Genomic DNA, 22,534 nt, shown 5'->3' on the forward strand with positions numbered 1-22,534 from the left:
ATTAGAGTTTATGTAAATAACTTATTCCTCATCAGACTTGAACCCCTAGTTTTAGCATCCATTGCTAATTCTTGCCTGAGTAAGTTATTACTATGGCAGTGTAAAACAGTGATTTTTCTAACTTTTTTTTTTTAACTATACTGAAATCAAGAGTTTCCCCTTTTCCCCATTTATTTGTCAGTTTGAACCCATGTATTATCTTATATGGTGGTTTGTAATTCATTACTGTCAGTATTTTGCTCACATGTTTTAAGGTTTAGCTAGCAGGTCTCCCTTCAGGCTAGTGTGTGTCCTCTGTGGCACGTTCCCATCGTTTTTTGAGTACTGCCTTATTTTCCAGCACAACTGTTCCAGGCTCATCTTGTACGTTGCCCCATTCAGAATCCGGCATTGAGTAGAGTATGGCATTTAGAAAGCGGGGTCTGGGCGTGCTTATTCTTACAGAGGTACGCATGGTCAGTGTACAGAATTAGGAAATTCATGAACACATCTACTGATGCCTCCAATTCTAAACCAGCGCCAGAGGTTTCTTTTTAGCCTCCCCTTCTATGTTCGTATCTCCCTTCTCCAACAGCAAGAAATCTGATCATACTGACACGTTTACTCATTTTTTTCAACTTTACAATGCTTTTGCATGTCTAAAAATATTTTTATTCTCATTCATTTACAAGTTTGGCTGAATACAGAATTCTGGATTGGGAAGTATTTTCCTTCAGAAATGTGTAAGCATAAGACCATTTTTCTCTAGCTTCTGATCCCTGTGTTTTAAAACTTCATGATCATGTGCTGTGAAGAAAGCTTTTCTTTCACTTGTACTGGCCCTCAGTGGCCTCTTTCAATTTGTCAACCCCATGTCCTTCAGTTTGGGGATAGTTTTTCTCCTCTTTTAGAACCTCTTTTGTTCACCTCTTGGACGATCTGGACTGGTCTGGTTTGTTTCATACAGTCTTTTAATTTTCATCTTTGTCTTTTTGGACTTTCTAGAGGTGTGTCTGCATTTTATCTTCCAACCCTACTGTTGAAAAAGAATTTCTTTTCAATTTCTATCAGGTTTTTAATTTTTAAGAGGTCCTTTGTTCCCCGAGTCTTTCTTTTTTATAGCCTCGTTCTTTTTTCATGGATGCTATATTTTTTCATCTTTGAAGATGCTAGTTTTCTCCTTTTGCATTGTTTCCTCCAGTTTTTGTTTTGTTTGTGTTGGTCTCATGTTAAAGGCTTTTCATAAATGTGTGCTGATCTTTGGTAGTTTGCTTATATTTAATAGCGTGGACTAAAAATGCTCAGAGTGCATGGGTGGAGCTTGTAGGCCTCATTGTCTGGCCTGCAGGGCCTGGCTGTTGGTTGGATAACTCCTGCAGTCTCTTTAGAATGGATCAGATTCCCCAAAGAAGGTTCTTTGAAGGATAAAAGACCTCAGGCCATCATACTGGAAGCCAATCGGGAGAAAGAGCACAGGGGTGTTCAGCATGCAGTATGCCTTTTTTTTTTCTTAATTCCTTTTTTGTATACTATCCCCTCTTACAGCTGTGCCTGTGTCCTCCGGTTCACGTACTTCTCTGTTTTATCGACTACAAACCTGCATCTAGGGGTCCAACCAACTTCATAAACTTTTTTTTTTTTTTAATTTGGTCTTTGTCCCCAATTCCTGGAACAAAGATCTTTTTTTTAAATTAATAATTAATTTATGTTTATTTATTGGCTGCATTGGGTCTTTGTTGCAGTGCGCGGGCTTCTCCTTGCGGTGGCTTCTCTTGTTGCGGGCATGGGCTCTAGGTGCGTGGACTCAGTAGTTGTGGTGCACGGACTTAGTTGCTCCGTGGCATAAGGGATCTTACTGTACCAGGGATTGAACCCGTGTCCCCTGCTTTGGCAGGCGGATTCTTAATCACTGCGCCACCAGAGAAGCCCCAACTTTCATTAACTTTCAACCAACTGTATTTTAGTCCCCCACTCACTGCCATTCTCAGAGGTGTACTCAGTGTTGCCAATTCGCAGATCTTTGGGGGAATTCTACAGTGTAAATGTGGTTGACTCTTGATTTTCCCCATTTTCTGTGTCTGCTTTGTTTTTTCTACAGTTGTATTGCTGTTTTCCCCTCCTTTCTCCCTCATTCTTGCAGTTATACCTTAAAAAAACAAAGACAACCCCCCCCAACCCCAAAACCCCCACTCTTTTACAGTAGTTCTAGTAGGTTTTCAGAAGGGAGCATAACATGCTTATGTTGAATCCTCCAACTTACTGAGAAATCCTGGTATCCACTCTTCACTTAGCATTTGAAGCTTGAAATTTCAGAGCCTGTTGCCCATTTCTGCCTTATCCTAAAAGAACATGTTGTCAACCAGAAGCACAGTGGGAGTTTAAAAATTCTGCTTATCTTAGGAGTTAGACAACTTTTATATGGGACCTCCAAGTTTGAATGCAGTACTCCAAGGTAGATGCTGCTGATTTTAGACTGGAAGGAGAAGTAAATACAACAAAATGAGGGCTATTGTTACTTTGGGTTTTACTCTCCTTCCAATTCTAGCTTGAAATTTTATTGTCATGCCCTACAGCAGAGTCTCTGTAAAACACTACTGTCTCTGCATGGAGCTTGCTGACTCACTTACCTGAACTTTTCATAGGTTTTTGGAGTCAGTTTTGTTGTAATATTCTGTGGTACAGTCTAGGAGTCGAATATCCATTGGTTTTATTATGTCCCAAGAATCTTTAGACGTTTAGAGGCACCTTTATGAGTCTCCCACTGTGTCTTTAGTTCCACTTTCCAGCTGTTTGTTCCTAGTTCCTCAACCACACATCTCTGTTTTTCACTAACAGGCTATGCTTAATCTTAGTATGCATCTCTGCACATATATATATATATATATATATATATATATATATATATATATATATATATAATATGCTGTTTTCCTTTTTGCAGTGAAATTCTTATTTCTTCTTGAATTTTAATTCATTTTTTGGTTCAATCCTTTCTTCCTTTCTAGTTGAATTAAGTACAGTTAGTAACTTCCATCTCTCATCTATCTTTCCATTTATTCTTTGATGTACGTATTCATAAAACATTTATCGAATGCATCCTGTGTGCCAGGTTCGTCGCATCTCCAGCATCTAGTAAAGATGAATGGGAAGCAGCCTTGAAGAGGCTTGGTTAGAGAAGGGAGTGTACTTCTAAATAATTACACTTGCAAGATGTGTGTGGAGTGAGAGAGATACACACAGGATTAGGGGAGGAAAGACACATTTTTCCTAGGAAGTAGCTGAATCTTGAAGGGTGTTTTGATTCCTTTAATTCCTCTGTGCTTTTATGCCCTTTCTCCTCCCTGCTTGTTGGAGCAGTGTAGTCCCATAAGTACCTTCCTCCCACCACTTGAATTAAGCACTACTGCAGTGGTTTGGTTGGTGGTCACGCTTTTGGTCTGTTGTTCAGCAAGGTATGCAAATCTGACTCTCTTGCCAAAGCCCAAGTTTCTGACTCTTTCAAGGCATACTGTAAAAAATTTTTCTTTTGACCCAAACTGATATTTTTGCTAAACCCATACACTGACGCTTTGAAGATTCACAGAATCTAAATCGACTTTTCTGATAACCCTTTTGTCTCTGCTGTCAAAAATCCTTTGCTGATTCTTACCTCCCTGGTCTCCCTGTCATTCCAGGGCTGTCCCCCTCCTCCTCTCTGAACAGGTTGAAATATAAGGTGAAGGCAGTGAGTTGAATTGTGCATGAAGGAGAGCTATCGACAAGACAGGTACAGCTCCATGATGTCTACCTGATGCCTGCACTCACTATCAGTTTCATGAGCTGTGGCATTTCATTTACTTGCTGCCATAGTAACCAGGACTCCTGCCAGTCTTCTTGTTTCCCATCTTTTATTCATCTGTGAGTGCATCTGGAGGGGGAATGAGGAGGATAGAAATGGAAATCTCCCAGCAAAAGGATTGTGGATTTTGGAATGTCCTCTGAATAGCAAACACGGGTACCTTAATTTTGGCGTTTTTCCAGGTGTTCAGGCAGTATTAACCACAAGTAGTCACGTATTGTGATTGTCGTTTCACATTCAGGGAGGGCTCCATTATTACTATGAGAAAAGTGGAGCTTCTATGTTCCTTAAATTAGAGTTGGAGGAGATCATTGCTGAAAATCCTTTAGAAACTGCAATTCAGCCAGAATCATTCATCTTTGGAGTGATGAGAAGCTAGCCAACTTCCTACTAGAATGTGGTTCTCACCTTTGTCCACACCTGGGGAGCTTTGAAAAATCCTAGTGCCCAAGATATTTGAATCCCTAGGCCAATCAAATCAAAATATCTGAGGGTGAGACATAGGCATCTCATTTTAAAAGTTCCCCAGATGATTCTAATGTGCTCTAGAGGAATGCCTTGTCAATTCTGCCCTTTTCCTTTGACTTACCTGAGTCACTAAGGGAATGGTTGGTTATATACAAATGAGCCCCCACTTTTGGCTTTAAATGGCCTCTAAATGACATTCTTTGAGACCTTGGAAGAAATGGGTTTATTAAGAAACAAAACTGCATTATGGTTGAAATGCATAACCTAGGCACATAAGTAATTGACAACTAGTAAATTCCTATAAAGTTGGATCTCATGTAATCATGACTTCCTTCTTGCTGTCTGTGTTAGTTCTTTGAATTTATTCATTTATAACCTTTTGATACCAATGCCGGTATTGGTGTCTCTGTGTGGACCAGCTGCAGGGATCCCTTGGATGCCAGTTTATGACGTAAAGGCATTCTGCCTACCTTGCAGGTGAAGTTACCGATCATCCTACTATTTTTATATTTGCAAATTCAGCCATGCTACGAACTGTGACTCTACTTCATTATTTGCACTTTGCTGTTGGCATGGCATTAATCTATGCTGAATTTGGCAGTCGTTGGACCCTTACTCCTCTGATTTTTTTCTTGCATTCTGCCCTGGGTTCTTTTTATTTTCATTATGTCGTCCAAAGAACACATTCTTGTGTTAGATTTCCCAGATCTCAAGATTCTCAGTCCTGGCTGCATGACTATAGAATGGGCAGGCTCCTCTTATTTTTCTCAACATCTTGCTTTCATTGGCTGTTCTGTTTTCAAGGCCATACTTGGCCTTTTCCCATCACATCTCTTTGGTCTGCTCTTATTCTAGAATCAGAGATCGGAGATCTCTGGACTTCTGACTTCGAGATTCCAGTTTTTCCTCTGATTCCCAAGAGATGGAGCAGCCAGTTGTAAGAGTTCATGATGCTGAAAGTATAGCTTGCAAGGCTCTTTCAGTAACCACTGTAAAGCTCTCCATCTGTACCTCCCTGAGTATCATATTTTTTTAAAATGTATATGGCTATGGAATCAGTATGGATATGGAATGAGTTCTGAATGTTGCAGGATAGTTTCAGGGCTCTGATACAGAATTCAGAAGCTCTGGCATCTAGTAATATAGCATTTGGCATAGATTTAGGGGAAGAAATTCTTCTTAAAACAAAACTGAATTTGTTCCCACGCCCACCCCAAAAGTTTGTTTTTAAAACACCTTTTCATTGCTCATTGTAAGAGAAATCAGTTAATAAAACAAAGTGCAAAAAGAAGAGAATGGAATACTCCTCTCATCTTAACTACCTAAGGAAAACTAGTATCATTTAGCTGTATGTTTGTCCAGACTTTTAAAGTATATGTATCTTAGTACTTTTTTTTCTTTTGGAAAAAACTGTGGATTGACCCTACAATGCTGATTTTTTTTCTTTATTATAAAAATATTTTGATGTCAGTATATATGAGTCAACATCCTGTTTTTTAATGGCTGCCTAGTACTTGTTCAATCAGTAAAAGTAAGTTATTGAACCAGACTCCTACTAATGAACAACTAAGTTTCCGTTTATTCACTATCCTAATAATTTTGTGCTGAGTATTTTTGTAGTTAAATTGTTGTGCGTGGGTATGACAGCTTTCATAGAGTAATTTCCTGTAAGTGGCTGTAGGATTGAAGGTATACATATTTTAAACTAATATATATTGCCAAATTGCCCTCCAGGAAGTTTACATTTTTACCAAAAGTGTGTTTGAAGAAATTAAATCTTAATGTTTAGGCAGAAAAATTTCCATGAGTGGAAAAAAGCAGTGGCTTCTACCTGTACCGAGTACAGTGTCCACATTGATTCTACACTGATGGAATATAAATTCTGTCAGAACCTTCTTCCTGTTGGACTGTTAATCCAGACCTGGTCTGAGAGGACCCTCACTAACCCTCCTGCCTCTCGAAGAGGTGTTCAGCCTTTAGAGTCCGGCTGAGGTCTGCCATCTCTAACCCACCAGTCAGAAGTGTTTCACCCTTGCTTTTATTAGGTACTTATGTGTGTCTGCATATCTACATCACAGACTTCTAAAAGGCAGGGTCTTTGTGTTTCATATCCCCGTGCCGATCCTTTTGGAGATGGATTTCACAGTGAGCAACTTGGAAATACTTGTCTTGAGGGAGACACTTTGAGAGGAATGTTTGTGGATAAATATTAGGTTGAGCCTTGAGAAATGGTCAATATTTGGACTGTTCTTGATCCTCCCAAATGGCAGTTTCATAAGGTTCAATCTATATTTCTGATACCCACAGAGTTTGGTATATTTATAAGAGGTCATCCAGTTTGTCCTCACTCCATTCCCAGGTGTGGATGTATACACCTTCTCTTTTGCAGCTGATTTATGCCATTAGGATTATTTAAAAATTTTTCCCCAATGGAGATTTCTAGATGCCCCCCATAACTGTTTCTCATAAAGATGATTGTATAAATTGAATATCATATTCATGAGTGCTTTTCACTTAGTGCATACTTATTTAAAAATTTCGAGGTATTTTTGGTTTTGCAGAGCACACAACAGTGGCTTATACAAAGAAACCGTTTTTCACTGCATTACAATGTTTGTTCCTTTCCTAGTACACTTGATGTGTATTAGTTCCCGTCTCTTATTTTCCTTCTCTCCCCTACCTTCTTAAAGCCTGTTAAGTCTTTGTTCATAGTTATTTTATATTTTTTTTAAAAATAAGTGGTGTATTAAATATGATTCATGGGCAAAGTAGGAGAGCAGTTAAGATCTCAAAAGTGTTTTCTATCTTTGACCTTTAAAAAGAGTTACTTTTCTAGTCACTTACCCACAAGTTGTATAGTGTGTAATGGTCTATTATAGGTAAATATAATGATGTTCCAGCATGTATTTATTAGTGTTCTAGACTTGCCCTTACTGAATTTTATTCTAATTTTTAAATAGCTTCTGCGCTTAGTAATTTTTATCCTTAATTACCAGGAGGACTACAGCTCTTGATTCAATAAATTGTGGGGCAGAGAGATTCAAGGAAATTTTCTTCAGGAGATAAACCTTGGTATTAAGATACAGCATAGATTGGGAAAGGCTTTTACATTTACATTTTCACAGGTTTTGACAGTTTTCTGACCTGGCTCTGCCGTCCCTAAATGCTGCTTGCTCCTGGGAGTTGCACTACTCTTTGTAAAGTGAGAAAGGTGAGGTGTAGGTAGATGCTTCATGCCATGAAATGTTGTGGATCCTGCGTGGCTTTCATTTTCTGGTGGGCCGTGAGGGTGTTGTAGTGATAGCTGGGTGCGTCCAAGGGCCACTGGCTCAAAACTGTCTTTACCAGACAGTGTAATTTGCAAGATAATTTTGTTGACAAACTTCTCTTTAGGGTTGAAAATATGTTTAATTAGATTAAACACTGGTCATTGACCAATGGTGTTATTGATGATATTCCCATGAATTCTTAGCTTAACTTACCTTACTGAATGGGGGTTTTATTTGGGAGGCAAGTAGAGGCGTCCTTCCTTTAATCTTCCTCATCGCCTTGCTCTTTATTCTTTATTGTGGAAACTTTGCCCATTAGAAGCCCTAAGAACTGCAGTTTTGATGATGTGATCTGAGGAGGCTTGGGCTTCCCAGGGACGTTTTCAAGGAATCATTACAAAAGCAATAGTGGGTGAAACAGCTGGTGCATTAGTATAAATCTAGGCACCACCACCACCAGACTTTACTAGTAGTCAGTGTGTTCCTCACCACCATGCAACTGTAGTGTTTTTAAAAATTCAGTTTCACTCAATATCCTTCCGAATGATGAGTGGTGCCAGAATAGCATTGGGATTTCATCTCAGCAGGGGCTTTAGAAGTTGGCAAGTCCAACCTTCCTCCCGGTGCAAAGATTGATCTGATGGTCATCCCATATCTTTGCATTTCGAGTGATGGGAAGGTCAGTTCTTCCCAAGGCAGCCTATTTCACTTTCATATAGCTGTAATTTTTAGAAATGTGTTCTTGTTTATATATCAAGGCTCTGTTTCTCTGTAATTTTTACCTTTTGATTCCAGTCTAACTCTCAGGGTCCAATCAAAATAAAACATACCTATCTTTTACATAGCAACCCTGTAAATATTTGAAGTTAGTGGTTGGGTTTTCCCTAAGTCTTCTTTTGTAACCTGAACACCTGTAGGTTCAGTAATTAATAAGATCAAAATTTGGTTTTAATTTTGTCTAGGATGAACTTTCTTTTTTTAAATATTGTTGAATGTGAATTCTTTGGATAGTATTCTATCTTATCACAGATAATTAGAACATTCCAAGTTTAACATTTATGTTTATGTTTGAACTTTATAGTTGTAAAATACATGAAATATTTAGTTTCACTTCTATTAAATGAATTCAGGATTCCTTTAAGCTGCAGTATTAGTATTAACAGCATTTTGGCATTACATGAAATAAATAGAAAAACACTAATACTGTAATGTTGCTTTAGCTTTACAGTCAGTACCCTGATAGTGAGCTATGTTGTATGTGAAACATAGCCCCAAATTGTATTAGAGAAATGGGGAGACTTCAGGTTCCTCGGGGGGAAAAATGGGAGTAAGTAAGCAAGAGACCCTCTTGGGGAGGTACAGTCGATAGGTTAATTTATTTAACACCATTTCTAGTGCCTGCTCCATGATACAGACTATGGTAGATTTGGGGAGTGCAGTTTTGGAAAGAAGAACATAGAAAGAGAGAGAGACTTTTTAAAAGCTTTATTTGCCCCCAGGATATTTTGAAAATTGTGACATAAATGTTGTTTGTGTGAGGCTTACAGAGACAGAAAATTTGTTGAGAACCACTAATATAGCACATGAGGAAACTGAGGCACATCTTTAAAAATGATGCATTTTAATAATTTATCCAGTGTTGCGCAGCATTAGTGAAGGAGCTGAGGCTGGAATCCAGTTTTCCTAGTTCCCATTCTCATTCATTCACTGTTTCTTTTCCATATTTTTTTTTCAAGTGAACGTTTTCGGCTCTCCAATCTGTGCCGTAACAGAATTGTGTTTCATTGACATATGGTGGGTTGGAGGAAAGTCTTTTAAGGAGCTGCTTTCAGACGGGGTGAGAGAAGCCCATAAGAAGCACGTGCATACAACCTCTCTTAGAATAGTTGGAATTAAAGGGTTCAGAGACCTCGTAAATGAGAATTATGCCAGCAAGATCGTGTGCTTCCTGTATACCATATGTTTTTACAAATTGAACATTGTGTTGTGTTGAGCAGAGCTTTTTTGCCGGCGGGGGGTGGGGGAGAAGCCTAAAATTTTTTTTCATAGACCTACAAGTTTCACCAAATGAGTAAAGTTGAAAGCCTGCATTGATGAGATTAGGAGCTTGGTGGATGGAATGGTAACTTTGCAGAATCCCTTCTGAATCCTGCGGTGCTTTGAACAGTCAGGCTGATGTCCCTTATTAGGTTGGTGCCCTGTGTGTCTACCTGAGGACCCATCCCGTGGGGAGTTCACTGACTGTAGCTCAGTGCCCAGGCTCATGGTATTATCTGCGGTACATTTTAGGGTGAGTGGATTGAGACCTTGCCAGCTTCCCTCAACCCTTGACACTGTAGGGCAGAGGTTGGCCAGATAATAAGTAGTTTAGACTTTGCAGGTCATATAGTCTCTGCTGTAAGTTCAGGTCTGCTTTTAGCATGAAAGCAGCCATGGACACTACGTAAATGTATGAGCTGGCTGTGTTCCAGTAAAACTTTATTTGCAATAACAGTTAGTGAGCTAGATTCAGCCCACAGGCCCTGGTTTGCTGACCTTTGACTTAAGAGTGATGAGGCAGGTAAATGCGACAAGTTGAGCAGCTCCCTTAATAAATAGGAAGTCTTTTAACCCCTCCTTCATCTTTTTAAACTTTTGGGTAATTTGAATTACAGTGAAATGAATGTGGCCATTCAAGCAGTGAAATGAGTTTGGCCTTGACATGCCGAAGTTAAATTTATTGTGGCATTTTCCTAAGTTTCATTCTTGTTAGGTAGCCTTCCATCTTTTTTGGACAGAAGAAAATCTTTTATTTTACAAGCTCTTACTTCAGAAGAGGATGCTCCCTGTTTCATACTATAAACTCTTCAGTTGGAATTTAAACAAGACAGGAGGCATTGAGATATATTCCTTTTTCATCAGGCAAAGCTCAAAATTTATGATTTGGGTAGCTAATCGGAAGACTGTATTCAGAGAGAGAGAGTGTTTTCCCTTACCCATTCTTTGTTTGGATAGACTGTTCATCTACCTTATCATCAGTTAATTGATGTAATACCATGTCAAGAAATAACCTTTTTAATGAAATGAAATATTACCCTGCTGTTAGTAATGAGGTTTTTGCAAAATACGGGAATGTCTGTGAACTAATGAAATGCGAGATGAATTTAGCCTCCATTTGATTTAGAACTATATACAAACATTTGTTTACAATCATAAGGAGAAATTGCCATAGACTTTTTACCTAGCTAGTGTTAATGGGATTCTAGCCCTTATTTTTGTTTTCAGGAAATTTGTGTGTATCATAAAGTTGGTTAAATATATAAATGCACATAATTTTCAGTAGGAATTTAAAAAATTCCTAGTGAGCTACAATATGAAATAAAGGTAGAAATTTTATTTCTAAACCTTAAGCTAATACTTAGTACATTCACAGCATTTTAGCAGTATTTGTCAGAAAGCAAATATACAGGTATATAGTGGATTTTCTTGAGTTACTATAGAATGCATACTTAAAATTGTCCTGCAGTTTTCTTTTCATTTGATCCAAAATGAGCCACTGGAAGGTAGCCTTTTCTTAAGTTCACTCCTGCATTGACGATTTCTTTGCTTGCATTTCTTCACCTATGTCTGAGAAGTTCTCTTTTCCTTGCCAAGGTGTCCTCTGGCCACCTCCCCTGACTCGACTGTTATCAGTGTTCCTCTTCTTTGCATCAGGCTTTTCCACTTGTTAACTGCCATATAATCTCACAGTCATGACATCTCTCAGAGGCCAGATTTCCAAGTCTGTAAACCTTCTTTGCTCCCCACCGCCTTTTTTTTTTTCCTGGGGAAGACTACATATGTAACAGAAACACTAGACCAGTGTTGGTCGTACAGTAGTTAACGCAGCAAATCATGTTGGCCATCGATGATGATGTTTAAACATCCTGCCTTTTATCCTCTGACAGGTTCACTCCCCTTTAACTGTTAACTTGCTCACATTTTCTCTCTCCTCAAACACTTTGCTCAAATTTGTTTGCCCCTCAGGCTCTGGAGCTTTCTCTTTCCATCATATCTCTACCTTTGCAATCTCGCTTCTAGCGCCATCTTGCTAAGTGACCGTGCAGTCACTGTGCTGTGGCTTTTTCTTCACCTCCACCCTGTCCTTCTGGAGGCTGCCGCTTTGCTTAGTTGCTGTGACAAAGCAGGCCTGGTTTTCCTTTTGCTCTTTGCTTCTCTGACTTTGAGGCCTCTTGTCAGCCCCTAAATGTTTGTGCTCCCCCAGCTCTGTTGTTGGTCTCTTTTCTTCTCACCCCACACGCTCCCTCAGTGCTCGGACTCCTCCCAGGGTTTCAGATAGCCCTGCTCTGCAGATGACTTTAAATGTGTAATTCTAGCCTGCCTGTTGTTTTGAGCTTAAGGTTTACATCTTGAGAGGTCAACCTGGAGGAACTGTGGGCATCTCAGACTCAGCATGTCCTACCCCAGATTCATCTTTTACGGTCCCCAGCCAGCGTGTCCAGATTTCCCTTTAGCTGTTAATAATAACCCATTTTCCCAGCCACCACGTTTGGTGCCCCTCTTTTGCCATGCCTCTCCTTCATTTTCCACACTCCATTAGTGTGTCTTCTCAAGTTTACCCTTGTAAAGTATCTTTTCTTGCAAAAGTTTTTGATGTATACATATGCGTAGAGAATATCTGGAGGGAAATTCACCAAAATGTTTAAAGTCTTTTATCTCTGGATGATGGGATTTTATATTATTTCAATTTTGTTTTTTAGTAACAGATATTGATTGTTTGTATACTTGGACCCAGCCTACAGTCTTACATCTCAGTCCTCCCTTGTGCTGAACTTCATCTGGTGGGACTTCTAGCTGTTTCCTCAATACTTTCTTGTCTCTGCTTCTTTACTCAGTGACTGGTTTGTTTGTTCTTTGCATCTCCCATTGTCATTTTTCAGGGCTCCCCTCAAGACTGCTTTCCTTAATGGAACCCTTCTTCCAGCTGAATGTGCTTTCTCTTTTCATGAGCTCTCTTGTCCCTGTGTCACTTCCTGTGTTCTGCCTTCTGGTCTTCTTACATGCGTTTTTGAGTTCACGTCTTTATTAGATTGTAAGCTCCATGCGGGCAGAGATTGGGTCTTACTCATCCTTTCCCCCTTTTGGTTACAATCTCTCAATTTTTCTTTGGGGGACAACCCCTTTTCCCACTGGCTATCTGTTGTTTTGGTGAGATGGTCAATCAAAGTGTCCTGCCAAGAGGATGCTCTTTCCCTGGAATTTGACTTTTGAATCATGGGCTACAAGGACTGGCAGTGATTGACGCTGATTCATCCTGGCCAAGGTGCTCTGAAGAAGCCACTCATTAGTTCCTGCCTCCCAGATCCCAGGAGCTGCTCTGGTCCCCGAACTCTCCGAGGCCTGCTTCTTCAGATTTTCCTTCGTATCTGTGAGCTATCGCATATCCTTATGATAAATGTGTCTTTCTCTCTCTCTCTTTTTTTTTTTAACTTTAAGTTAGCCAAAAATAGTTTCTGTTGCTTTTACCTAAAGATCCCTACCAATAGAGCTGTTATGATTGGAACTGACCAGACTTAATCATTCTAGTTCTTACACTGATTCTGATGTGTTTTTTTCTTCTTTTAAAAAAACAAAAACAAAAAACAGCCAGAGACCGCTGCTGCTTTGAAGCGTACACTGGAGACCCTGATGGACAGAGGGGCCGTGGTGAGGAACCTGGAGAACCTGGGCGAGCGTGCGCTTCCTTTTAAGATCTCCGCCCACAGTCAGAAGCACACCAGGGGAGGGTAAGTCCTTCGTGCGTCCTGGGCACATGCCTTTGGTAGGCTCTGTAAGGAGTGCTGTGTAAATTCATCTCAGAAGTTGTTAGACACTCATAGTTGGAACCCTGTTGTGCCAGGTGGTATGCAGGTGTGTCCCTCAGAAGTGTTGTGTTGCAAATGGGATGCAGTTAATGCTGACGCACAGTAAACTAATCAGAGCCCCAAGAGAGGTCATGCCAGCAGTTACAGGTTTATAAGTTTTGATCGTGGGAAACTTTTCTTGTCAACTTAAGCACTGTCTTCCCCTGGCATTTCTTTAACTTTCGATTTTAAAACACCTCATCGAGCAACGTGTTGTTCACCCACTCAGTGCATCCTTTGTAAGTATGCAGGTTGCAGATAACAAGCAGAATGTACTTCTTATTGCTAATGTGTATAACCAGAGCCTAAAATCCCCAGTAGAAAAATAGATTTCCCTATTCCAACCAGTTTTAATCACACTTTTCTGTAATGGGATTTTTTTTCTCACATAGTATATAGCAGCGGTCCCCAAGCTTTTTTGGCACCAGGGACCGGTTTCGTGGAAGACGACTTTTCCACGGATGGGGTTGGGGGGTGGGTTTGGAGGGGTGATGGGGAGCAGCAGATGAAGCTTCGCTGCCTTGCCCGCCACTCACCTCCTGCTGTGTGGCCTGGTTCCTACCAGGCCCCGGACCGGTACTGCTGTATAGCAAGTGCCTCACACACGTCAAGGATTTGGTTTTATAGTGATAACTATCTTTGTAGAAATTCTTTTGTGGCCGGTTTGTTTGTTGGGTTGGTTTGACTCTTCTACGAACTTATGCCCGAGGTTTCTGGTTTGGAGGAAGAATCTTACATTGTTGGGTTTCCTAGAAGTAGGTGATGGAGAGATGGGAATCAGGTTTAGCATAGCAGGGAAACTCGAAGTCTGGAAGACTTGATTCTCCCTTTGGTGCTCCCAGCTGTGTGGCCTCGACCAAGTCACTTAGCTTCCTCAGATACTGAACTCAGGGGGTCGTTCTCCCATCCACTTTGTCACAGGGATCAAATGAGATAACCTCTGAAGATGTGCTCTGTGGACAGTACTGGGTGTTGTATGATGCTGCTCTTCGTCAGGTGGGCGAGCAGTCTTGTGCAGGTGTGATACACACGATGGGCCCGAGTGATGCTGCGCCGCACACCAGGCTCTCCCGCTGCCGACGTGTGGCACGGGCTGCACATCTCGTCTTTGATTGTTTCACCTTGTTTCGTGCTAGTGTTCAGCTTCTTGAGAACACCTCTGAAGAGCGTGCCTGAGGCGTTGCTAGGCAACACGAAATGCACGGTGGCTTATTCCTCTCCCCAATCATAACAGCAGTGAGCCATGGAGATGGTGTGTATAACAGTTTTTTTAAACTTAACCACAAAGGAATTTGGTTTTAATAGCAAGGCTGTGAATCTTTTTTGCTTCCCCCCCCCCTTTTTTTTTTTAAAGAGAAGCATATAAAATCTGGCCAAGAGTTATTAGGCAGGCTCTGTGACGCAACGCACTGAACAGAGAGAGAAGTCAGTTTCCTCATTATGTGCTTTCAGGGATGTCCAGTGGGAATGCTTTCTTCTGTCCCCTTTCCAAGTAGAGGATTTGACGTTGAGGGCTAGTGGGGCCAGCATCCTAGAATTTGTATTTCTCATAGCACGTGGGTAGTGCTGCTGCTGTCTGAGGACCACACTTTGAGAACTGCTGCCGTAACTCATCTAGTTTTCAGGCCCCTGTGTGCCATGCTGGGGCAGGGTTGTACTCTTTGTCCTTTATGGATAGAATACATGCAGATCTGGGAAGAGCTCACCAGGAATTAAGCCAGAACTGCCAACAACACCAGCCCTACATTCCGGATTCCTGACAAGGTGCATGTGCCCCACCAAGGACACTGTTGCAGTCCCTTAGTTCATTTATAGTTAAGGACTTTATTTCTGGGTTTTTTGGTTTGTTTGTTTTTTAACTTTCAGACTCCTCAGAAAAGGAGAAGCAACATCCTTAAAGTGTATCATGTTGTGTCTATGATACACTGACACAGAGAGGTGGTGCCCAGCCCCAGGGTGGGAGGTTCCTGTTTTAAACTTGCTTTTCTGAAGATAAATCCGTATCTGGTATTTATGTGTTTGAAGTAATGTTTTCCAAAGTGTGGTCTCTGAAATGCTAGTGATATAGATAGGCCCCACCAAAAAATGGGGTGTGTGTGTTTGATCAGTCAGATGTGGGAAGCCTTAAAAAAAAAAAAAAAGTAAAAAAGGGGACTTCCCTGGTGGTCCAGTGGCTAAGACTCCACGCCTCTCCTGCGGGGGCATGGGTTCGACCCCTGGTCATGGAACTGAGTCTTGCATACTGTGAGGATGTGGGAGGCCTTGCATGATTTAATCCTTCCGGAGATTCACAACACATCTCAGCGTATACGTGGTGAGAAACCCTTCCGTAAGATGCCTAGTTTGTCAGTTTTATTTGACCTTGTTACTTCTGTCTTTGTAACAGAACTCACTGACGTTCTTCACGGTGGCTTTTGGTCGATGAGATGAGGGGCTAGTGTGGTTGGGAGCTCCCTGGGTTGGGGACTTAGAAGTGAGCAACGGGACAGATGTCTGCGGTGTGGAGCTTCGGCTGAGTCTGATGTTCCCTTAGCTGCAGCCACCCCTCCCATAGTCGCTGACCCCCGTGACGTTGCAGTAGGCATTTTGTTCCGTGGGCAGGTTGTTTTTGTGCACGGACGTAGCCACAGAAGGCGTTACAAACACGCACCGTGGAGACTATGTGCCAAGGTGTGTTGGGGGCTGGGAAGGCTCCCTTTTATGAAGTGGTTGAGAAGAAACAGACTGGACTTGTTTGTTATGCACTTAGTAGCATGGAGAAGGTTTTGGCTCTTTTCACACAGCCCTGGAGGCCATGAAACGTGTCTGTAATTTTGGTGGGGCACTCACTGATTTGACTCCTGAGGTTGGTACGTGAGAGCCAGTTTTTCAGCTGCCTAACAAACGAGCGAGCCCTTGGTGCCCTCCATGAATCCACATTGCATTGTGGTGCTGTTGGTCTTGAGTGCTTGTTGCTTTTGCATTTTGTGGGAAGAAATGGTATATCCTATGGTATTCCTAGGTCTCAGGACGGTTCTTGTGGTAGTTGTGGTTCCTGGTCTCAAGGAGTTGTCACTTGAATCAAGGACTTGCCTGTATGTGGCTAACCTAGGCACCAGCCAAGGGAGTGTAAGGGCAGGGGCCCAGCACGGACGGCGCCCTCTGGGCGAGGCTGACAACCAGCTGTCTCTCTTGCAGTTACTTCCATCATGTTGAGTGATCGCCTTCCGGCTCACCTCCTTCCCTCAAATCCATACGCCTGCTACACACATGCCAAGTAGGTCTGAAAGAAGAATGAAAGAAGAGGGTACTGAGGTCGGAGAGAGCGTGCTACTTTAGGGTTATTGGGGAAGTTTTCCAAAAGGAGGAGGTGGTACCTTGAAAGAGGTACCTGGTGTTTATTATTATTATATCATCTATTACCAGTTTATGCCAAAAAAATATAATCATTATATTCCAGATATTAACTCAGTCAGTCCTGATGGTTGATGGTTAAGTTCCCAGGCTGATCCACAGCAACTTACTTAAACTCATAATCTCTGAGGGTCAGTAGAATTGGGCGAGTCACTTATCCCCGCCGCCCCGCACCCCGTGATATGAGTTTAGGGACAGGGAGGAGTTGACCAGATGCCGCCATGTGGGCCAGGTCGGGGAGGTTGGGAAGTTTGGGTCCTCTGGACCAGCTTTCCAGATGGCGGCTTCTGGCCTCATTCATCAGCCCTTTTACCAGGCAGTGTCTGGAAACCACTGGAGCATGATTCGGAGCAGGGGGTGGGGTGGGGATTTTCTTAGAAGGCCTGGGATTTATCCTCAGCTCTGGATTTACTGGGGTCCCTTAGGGGCCCCCAGATGATCTTTCCCTTGCGCCATTGCGTGCTCACCTTCACACCTGCACGCCCTCACCAGCTCTCTGGGAAGGGCAGGCTTGGTGTGGTGGAAAATTCTTACTGTGTTCCTTGGTGTCTAAATGGGGACAGTGTCACACATGCAGAAGGGAGCAGCGAGCGTAAGCGCTCGCGTGGACCTTGCTCGGAAGGGGCAGGCGTCTTCCTGAATCATACTATCAGTCACCTTCAGCCAGGACTAACTGCCTCAGCGTCTTCCTCCAGGGCTGCACAGACTGGTTTAAGGCTCTCTTTCCACTAGATGGGGCTGGACTGAGACTAAGCGGGATTTCTGGTGCAGGAGAGGGAACCTTAGAAGAAACCGTGGTCCATATTGCAGCGATGGGCTAGTGCTTGTTTGTGAAAGGATGCCCCGGATTGGCTGTGACTGTTTTTTACCACCTCTGATGTTACTGCAGTGTGGTTATGCTGGCTTCAGAATGCCTGTGTATGAGAACTCTTAAGTAATAAAGGAGGTTTTCCTTGCCTGTTTTGTCCCCTCTTTCTCTGTTCTCATCTGCTTTAAAATGTGAATAGGTGCTTATAGCAAAGATCTGCTGGCCTACATATAAGATGCCCTTCTATTTACGGGTAAGCAGAATGATAAAAATAACTGGCTCTGTGGTGAATCAGTGGAATTTTACTGACTCGCTCCCCAAACGTGTCTGCAGCTTACTCCAAGAGCGCTGGCACCCTCTCTAGAGGAGATTGACTCTCCTCTGTAGTTTTCCCGTTAGCTAACGTTTCCATGTTCTTGTGCTTTCCTGCCAGCATTAAGTCCAGGCCAGCATCCTGACCCCATTCTTGTGTGTAGGTGCTTCACGACGGGGTTTCAGGGCAGGGCTGCTGTGGCCTTGGAGGTTTCTTTTTAGTGGCAGTGTCCCAAGATTTGTAAGAATCCTGCAGCAGGTTTAGTGGTTTTTAAAATGCATGAGACCCAACAGATATAAAAAGAAATGGGGCTTTTCCATGCAGAGGGTGGCTTGGTTTTAAGGAGAATAACTCACTGCCACAGCGAAGCCTGAATCCAGCAAGGTGTAACCGATCGGTCTAGGGACTGGCATTCAAATGGGTCTGTTTCCTGTCTTCAGAAAGGCTTGAAGATGCTTCATGGCTGCAAATCCCTCTCCTCCCCCTCCCCCACCCCACTCACTGAGCCACTGAGCGCTTCGGTGGAAATTTCCACTCGTCTGCTGGGGGAAGGGGAAGCTGTGAGTGAGTGTGTGGCTGTGTCTGAGAGAGACAGACAAAGAACATAACTCACATTCAGGCAGGCACTTTTTTATGGAAAACTCGTAAATACAGGGTTAAGACAAAAGTGAAATAAAAACCAAACACAACCTTTACATTTAGGAGCGTTGCAAGAAGACTCGTTTCTTCCCACAAGCACTCGGGTGGGGTGGGGCCTGGCAGCGTGCAGAGCCTTGTGTCAGAAGGCAGCCGAGTGGTACTAGGGGCTTGCTGCTTAGAGAGGAGGAGCAGAAAGGACGCTGAGGGCCACTGGCTCCTTCGTGAAAGCCAGCTGCGGGTGGAGTGGTCCTGGTGGCACGGGGCTCATCTGTCCTGGGGAAGCCCTTTCTCCGGGTCTTCTCAGATGTCTTTGGGGTTTCAGTCATGTAGTGGAGTTCTGTAGTGAGTTCTTAAGAAATACAGAAAGGGTTAATTATCACCTTCAAGCCCACGTGGGCAGTTCTGCTTACCAGATGGTTCCGTGTTCCTCCTGCATTTGAACATGGGACTCTGTGATGAGAAATGTGCTAGTGTACTGAACCTTTTTTTGTCCTTTGTCTCCTGGCCTGGTATCAGTCATCTCCCCGATTCTGCTTCTGTAGGGTGCTTTTCTATAGAAAAGAGAGATCCTTGGGTGAGGCTGATGTCTACCTTGCGGATGCAGTGATTTTATAATTAGAACCACATATGGGAAAACACACCTTGAAATGTCAACACCACTGGGTTTTATGTGAAGGCGAGAGCAGTGCTTACCCTGGCTGTCTGGTGTGCAGAACCACTTCAGTGGTGCCACTGGACACGTGGTTGAAGGTGCTGGGAATGCAGACTGTAATTAGATTTCAGATTGCTAAACTGGATTTTTCCAGAATGATCGATTCGTTTATTGATTTAATCACTGATGAGAGTAAATGTGGAGAATGGAAAATAGCTATTTGGAGAACTTTATTTTTTCTTATTGGAATGTCAGCTTTTGGGCATGTCTAGGCAGTTGCAATTATAGTTATAATTCTGAACTACCTTGGCTGAGGAGCTTATCATGAGGATGGAGACACGAAAGAGACTACATGTGTGATGATGTTTGGTCTTGCGTTTTGATTCTGCCTAGCTCAGTTAGGGGAGGAAGCACACACTGACATCTCATTGTGGGATAAAGGTGGGGCAGATTCCTCTGGAGACACCGGGCCCCTCTTTTGGCCCCCTTCCTTTGAACAGCAGTGCATCTGAATTTCAGAATGGCTTCTCCTCGACAGATTTCAGTGGGATGTAGGGCGTCCCGAGATCCTTTTGTCAGCCTGACTCGTGTTTCTGCAGGTCTGGTGTGGACCTGTGCTGTCATGGTAAAGGGATCCTCACAGGCATCAGAAGCTGCCCAGACCTACAGCTCCAAGGAGGCTGTTTCCGGGCCTCACTTCTTCGTGGGGGAAAAGTCTTGTTGGCAGTCCTGAAGTCCCCCATGGTTAGAAAAACCCAGCAGCTAGGAGTCAGGTGTCCACGGTCGCCACGTCATTTCCACAGTCTCCCACAGGACTGGGAGACGTGTGCAGGTCCTGGAAGCCTGGGTTTCTGCTAGCACAGCGGCCCTTGTGACTTCTCTCCGCGGCTGGACTCAACATTCCAGGGGGTCGAGGCCATGTGTACCTCATGTTTTTCGCCTCCTGAGGCCTGCCTGTAGTAGATGTTCATTGACTGGTTAAGTTTGCCCAAGAAAATCAGTGAGAAAAAGAGTACATCCTGGTAGCAACCAAGAATTGGTCAGGGCATCCTTGTGTGGGAAAGCCTAAAGGACCTGTGTGCTTGGGCTGCTAAGGCCGGTCGAGATTGTCCTGGGCTCCTGCTTGGTTCCCTTGCAGAGGGGAGGGCCAGCTTGGTTCCCTAGGAGGGAGATGTGGAGGTAAGAGGTTAGCTTTCAGCTGTGAGTGCTGAATACAGTAAAGATCTGCCCATCTCTGAGCCGCTCCTCCCCTTCTCTGTTTTGGTGGTGTTTCCTTCTTGTGGAAATTTCCATGGTGTAATAAGGAGCATGGAGTAGAAGCAGTCTTTGCCCACATGAGCCCCAGGCGTAGATCAGCAGGGTGATAAGCATGAAAGGACTGTCACAGCTGTGCTTGTGGGCACAAGCCCATTTGCATCTCGGCCAGTGCTTTTGTTTGGGTTTGGTTGCTGGCTGAGTGTGTTGACTGGTAGAGGGAAGGCAGAGTAGGTAAAAGAAGGTAAAGGCCGGGTCGGGGTGGGGGGTTGGTAGTAACAGAGCCTCCTAAAGCCAAGCTTAGGATTTCCAGACCCTTTTCTAGGGCTTTTCTTTATCCTCGAGAAACCTCCAGAATGGGGGTTGCTGTGGTTGACAGAGTGGGAGCTGTGGGGTCTGGAGTCTGGAGCTGCCTCTCACTTTGTGACCTGGTGCAGATCAGTTTCCTTGAAAGCAAGAGAAGGGATTGGACAGCATCATCTTCATGGTCCTCTCCCCATTCTCTGATTCTGTAACCCATTGATCCCAAAGCTCTCTGTGGCTTCATTTCTCCTGGAGTCAAAGACATACTCTGTTAGAATCCTGACTATGGCCCCTTAGTAGCTGAGTGACCTTGAACTAATGACTGAACCATTATAAAATTCAAAGGAGATAATGTATAGGAAACCACGTTGAAAACTGCTGGAGTGGTAGTTGTCACTGAGGAGAGGGCTGCTGGACCCAAACCAGCGCCCAGCACCACTTCCTCTTCTGGCACTTCCTGAGTTGCCACACGGAGTGGAGCTTCCACTTCCTCCTCCTCTTCCTCAGGAGCTGTTTAAAAGAAAGTTCTGTCATTGGGAGATTGGAATTGCCATATATACGTTACTAATAAGAAAAAAAAAACCAAATTGTGCACTCTAAATATATGCAGTTTATTGTATGTTAACTGTATCTCAATAAAAGTTCTTAAAAAAAAAATTTCTGTCTAAGACCCTTTCCTTTTCGTTCCTGAAATAAGAGGTTTCTGATATATCTGGCCTCTCGTTTCTATCCTTGGGTATCCTTTCTACCCTTATCCAGAAGCGTTGGGCTGTCTCTTAGCATTCTTTGGTGAGGGCCAGTGTGCGGAGAATACTCCTCAGGAAGACTGTATGAGAACTGATTTGTGGGCAGGTGAGTTGGTTGTTGGCTTTTGTAAACACTCTCCTAGAAACATGTTTACACTCGGAGGCTAGCCCACAAAAATGCCTCTGTGGTATAGTAGAATGGAAAAATGGAAGAAAACACTGCTTGCTGAACCCTGGGTATGGTATTTGAATAGCCTGAACACTTGACCATAAAGAGGGGCAGGCTTAACTCACTAGAGCAAGAGACACCTGTGTACTTTCTGGAGGGAGGGGACTTGGAGCACTCGCAGGACTGGCAGTGGTGACTGCCGGGGTTGCTGTGTGCCCAGAGCACGTCAGGCCCTTGCTAAGCATTTCCCTCCATATAGCACCCTGTGTCATAGATGCATTTCACAGTGCACTGCCTCAGGCTGTCAGGGCGTCAAGTGGAGTAAAGCAAAAGAGGAAGACGCCTCTAGGGAAACCAGACAGAGAGTGGAGGAAAGAGGAAGGAGCTCAGAGAGGATGGGTGTGTGTTTAAAGGGAAACTACCTGCTATAGAATTAAGTATGGTGGGATGTTGACAGAGGCTGAGGTTGTAACTTGTCCATGGTAGCTGGGCAAGACATTCTGTTGAATAGTAGGTGAAAGAACACATGGATAAAAAGGGAAGAGAGATGCTGGAGGCATGTTGAGTGAGAGCGTTCCCAGCCTTGGCCACCAGGCGGCCATACTTATTTGGGGGTTGGAGAAGTGGGTAAAGTGCTGGGCGTTGGCAAAGAGAAGGTAATTTAAGGTCGATTACACTTACTTTTTAGGCTCTAATTCAGAGCTTTACTCAAGGTGAGCAAATCAATAATGAACCATTGAACAAATGAGCAGTTCTTAAGTTGGGCGATTGCAACCCTAATGCCTGCTACGTGGAGTAGAATTAAACAAGTAGAGTTAAAC

General features: G+C 43.2%; 1 protein-coding gene across 1 annotated transcript in view; it reads left to right on the forward strand.

Annotated features, from left to right (window-relative positions):
• The window catches only part of MRPS6 (mitochondrial ribosomal protein S6), a 65,848-nt gene that overhangs the window by 37,594 nt on the left and 5,720 nt on the right, over nucleotides 1-22,534 (forward strand). The window contains exon 2 of the mRNA XM_057696441.1: nucleotides 13,180-13,319. Coding sequence (XP_057552424.1) covers nucleotides 13,180-13,319 — 140 coding nt within the window. The remainder of the gene's footprint in view (nucleotides 1-13,179; nucleotides 13,320-22,534) is intronic.

This window comes from Hippopotamus amphibius, chromosome 10 (genome assembly GCF_030028045.1).
Source record: "Hippopotamus amphibius kiboko isolate mHipAmp2 chromosome 10, mHipAmp2.hap2, whole genome shotgun sequence".
Taxonomy (NCBI): Eukaryota; Metazoa; Chordata; class Mammalia; order Artiodactyla; family Hippopotamidae; genus Hippopotamus; species Hippopotamus amphibius.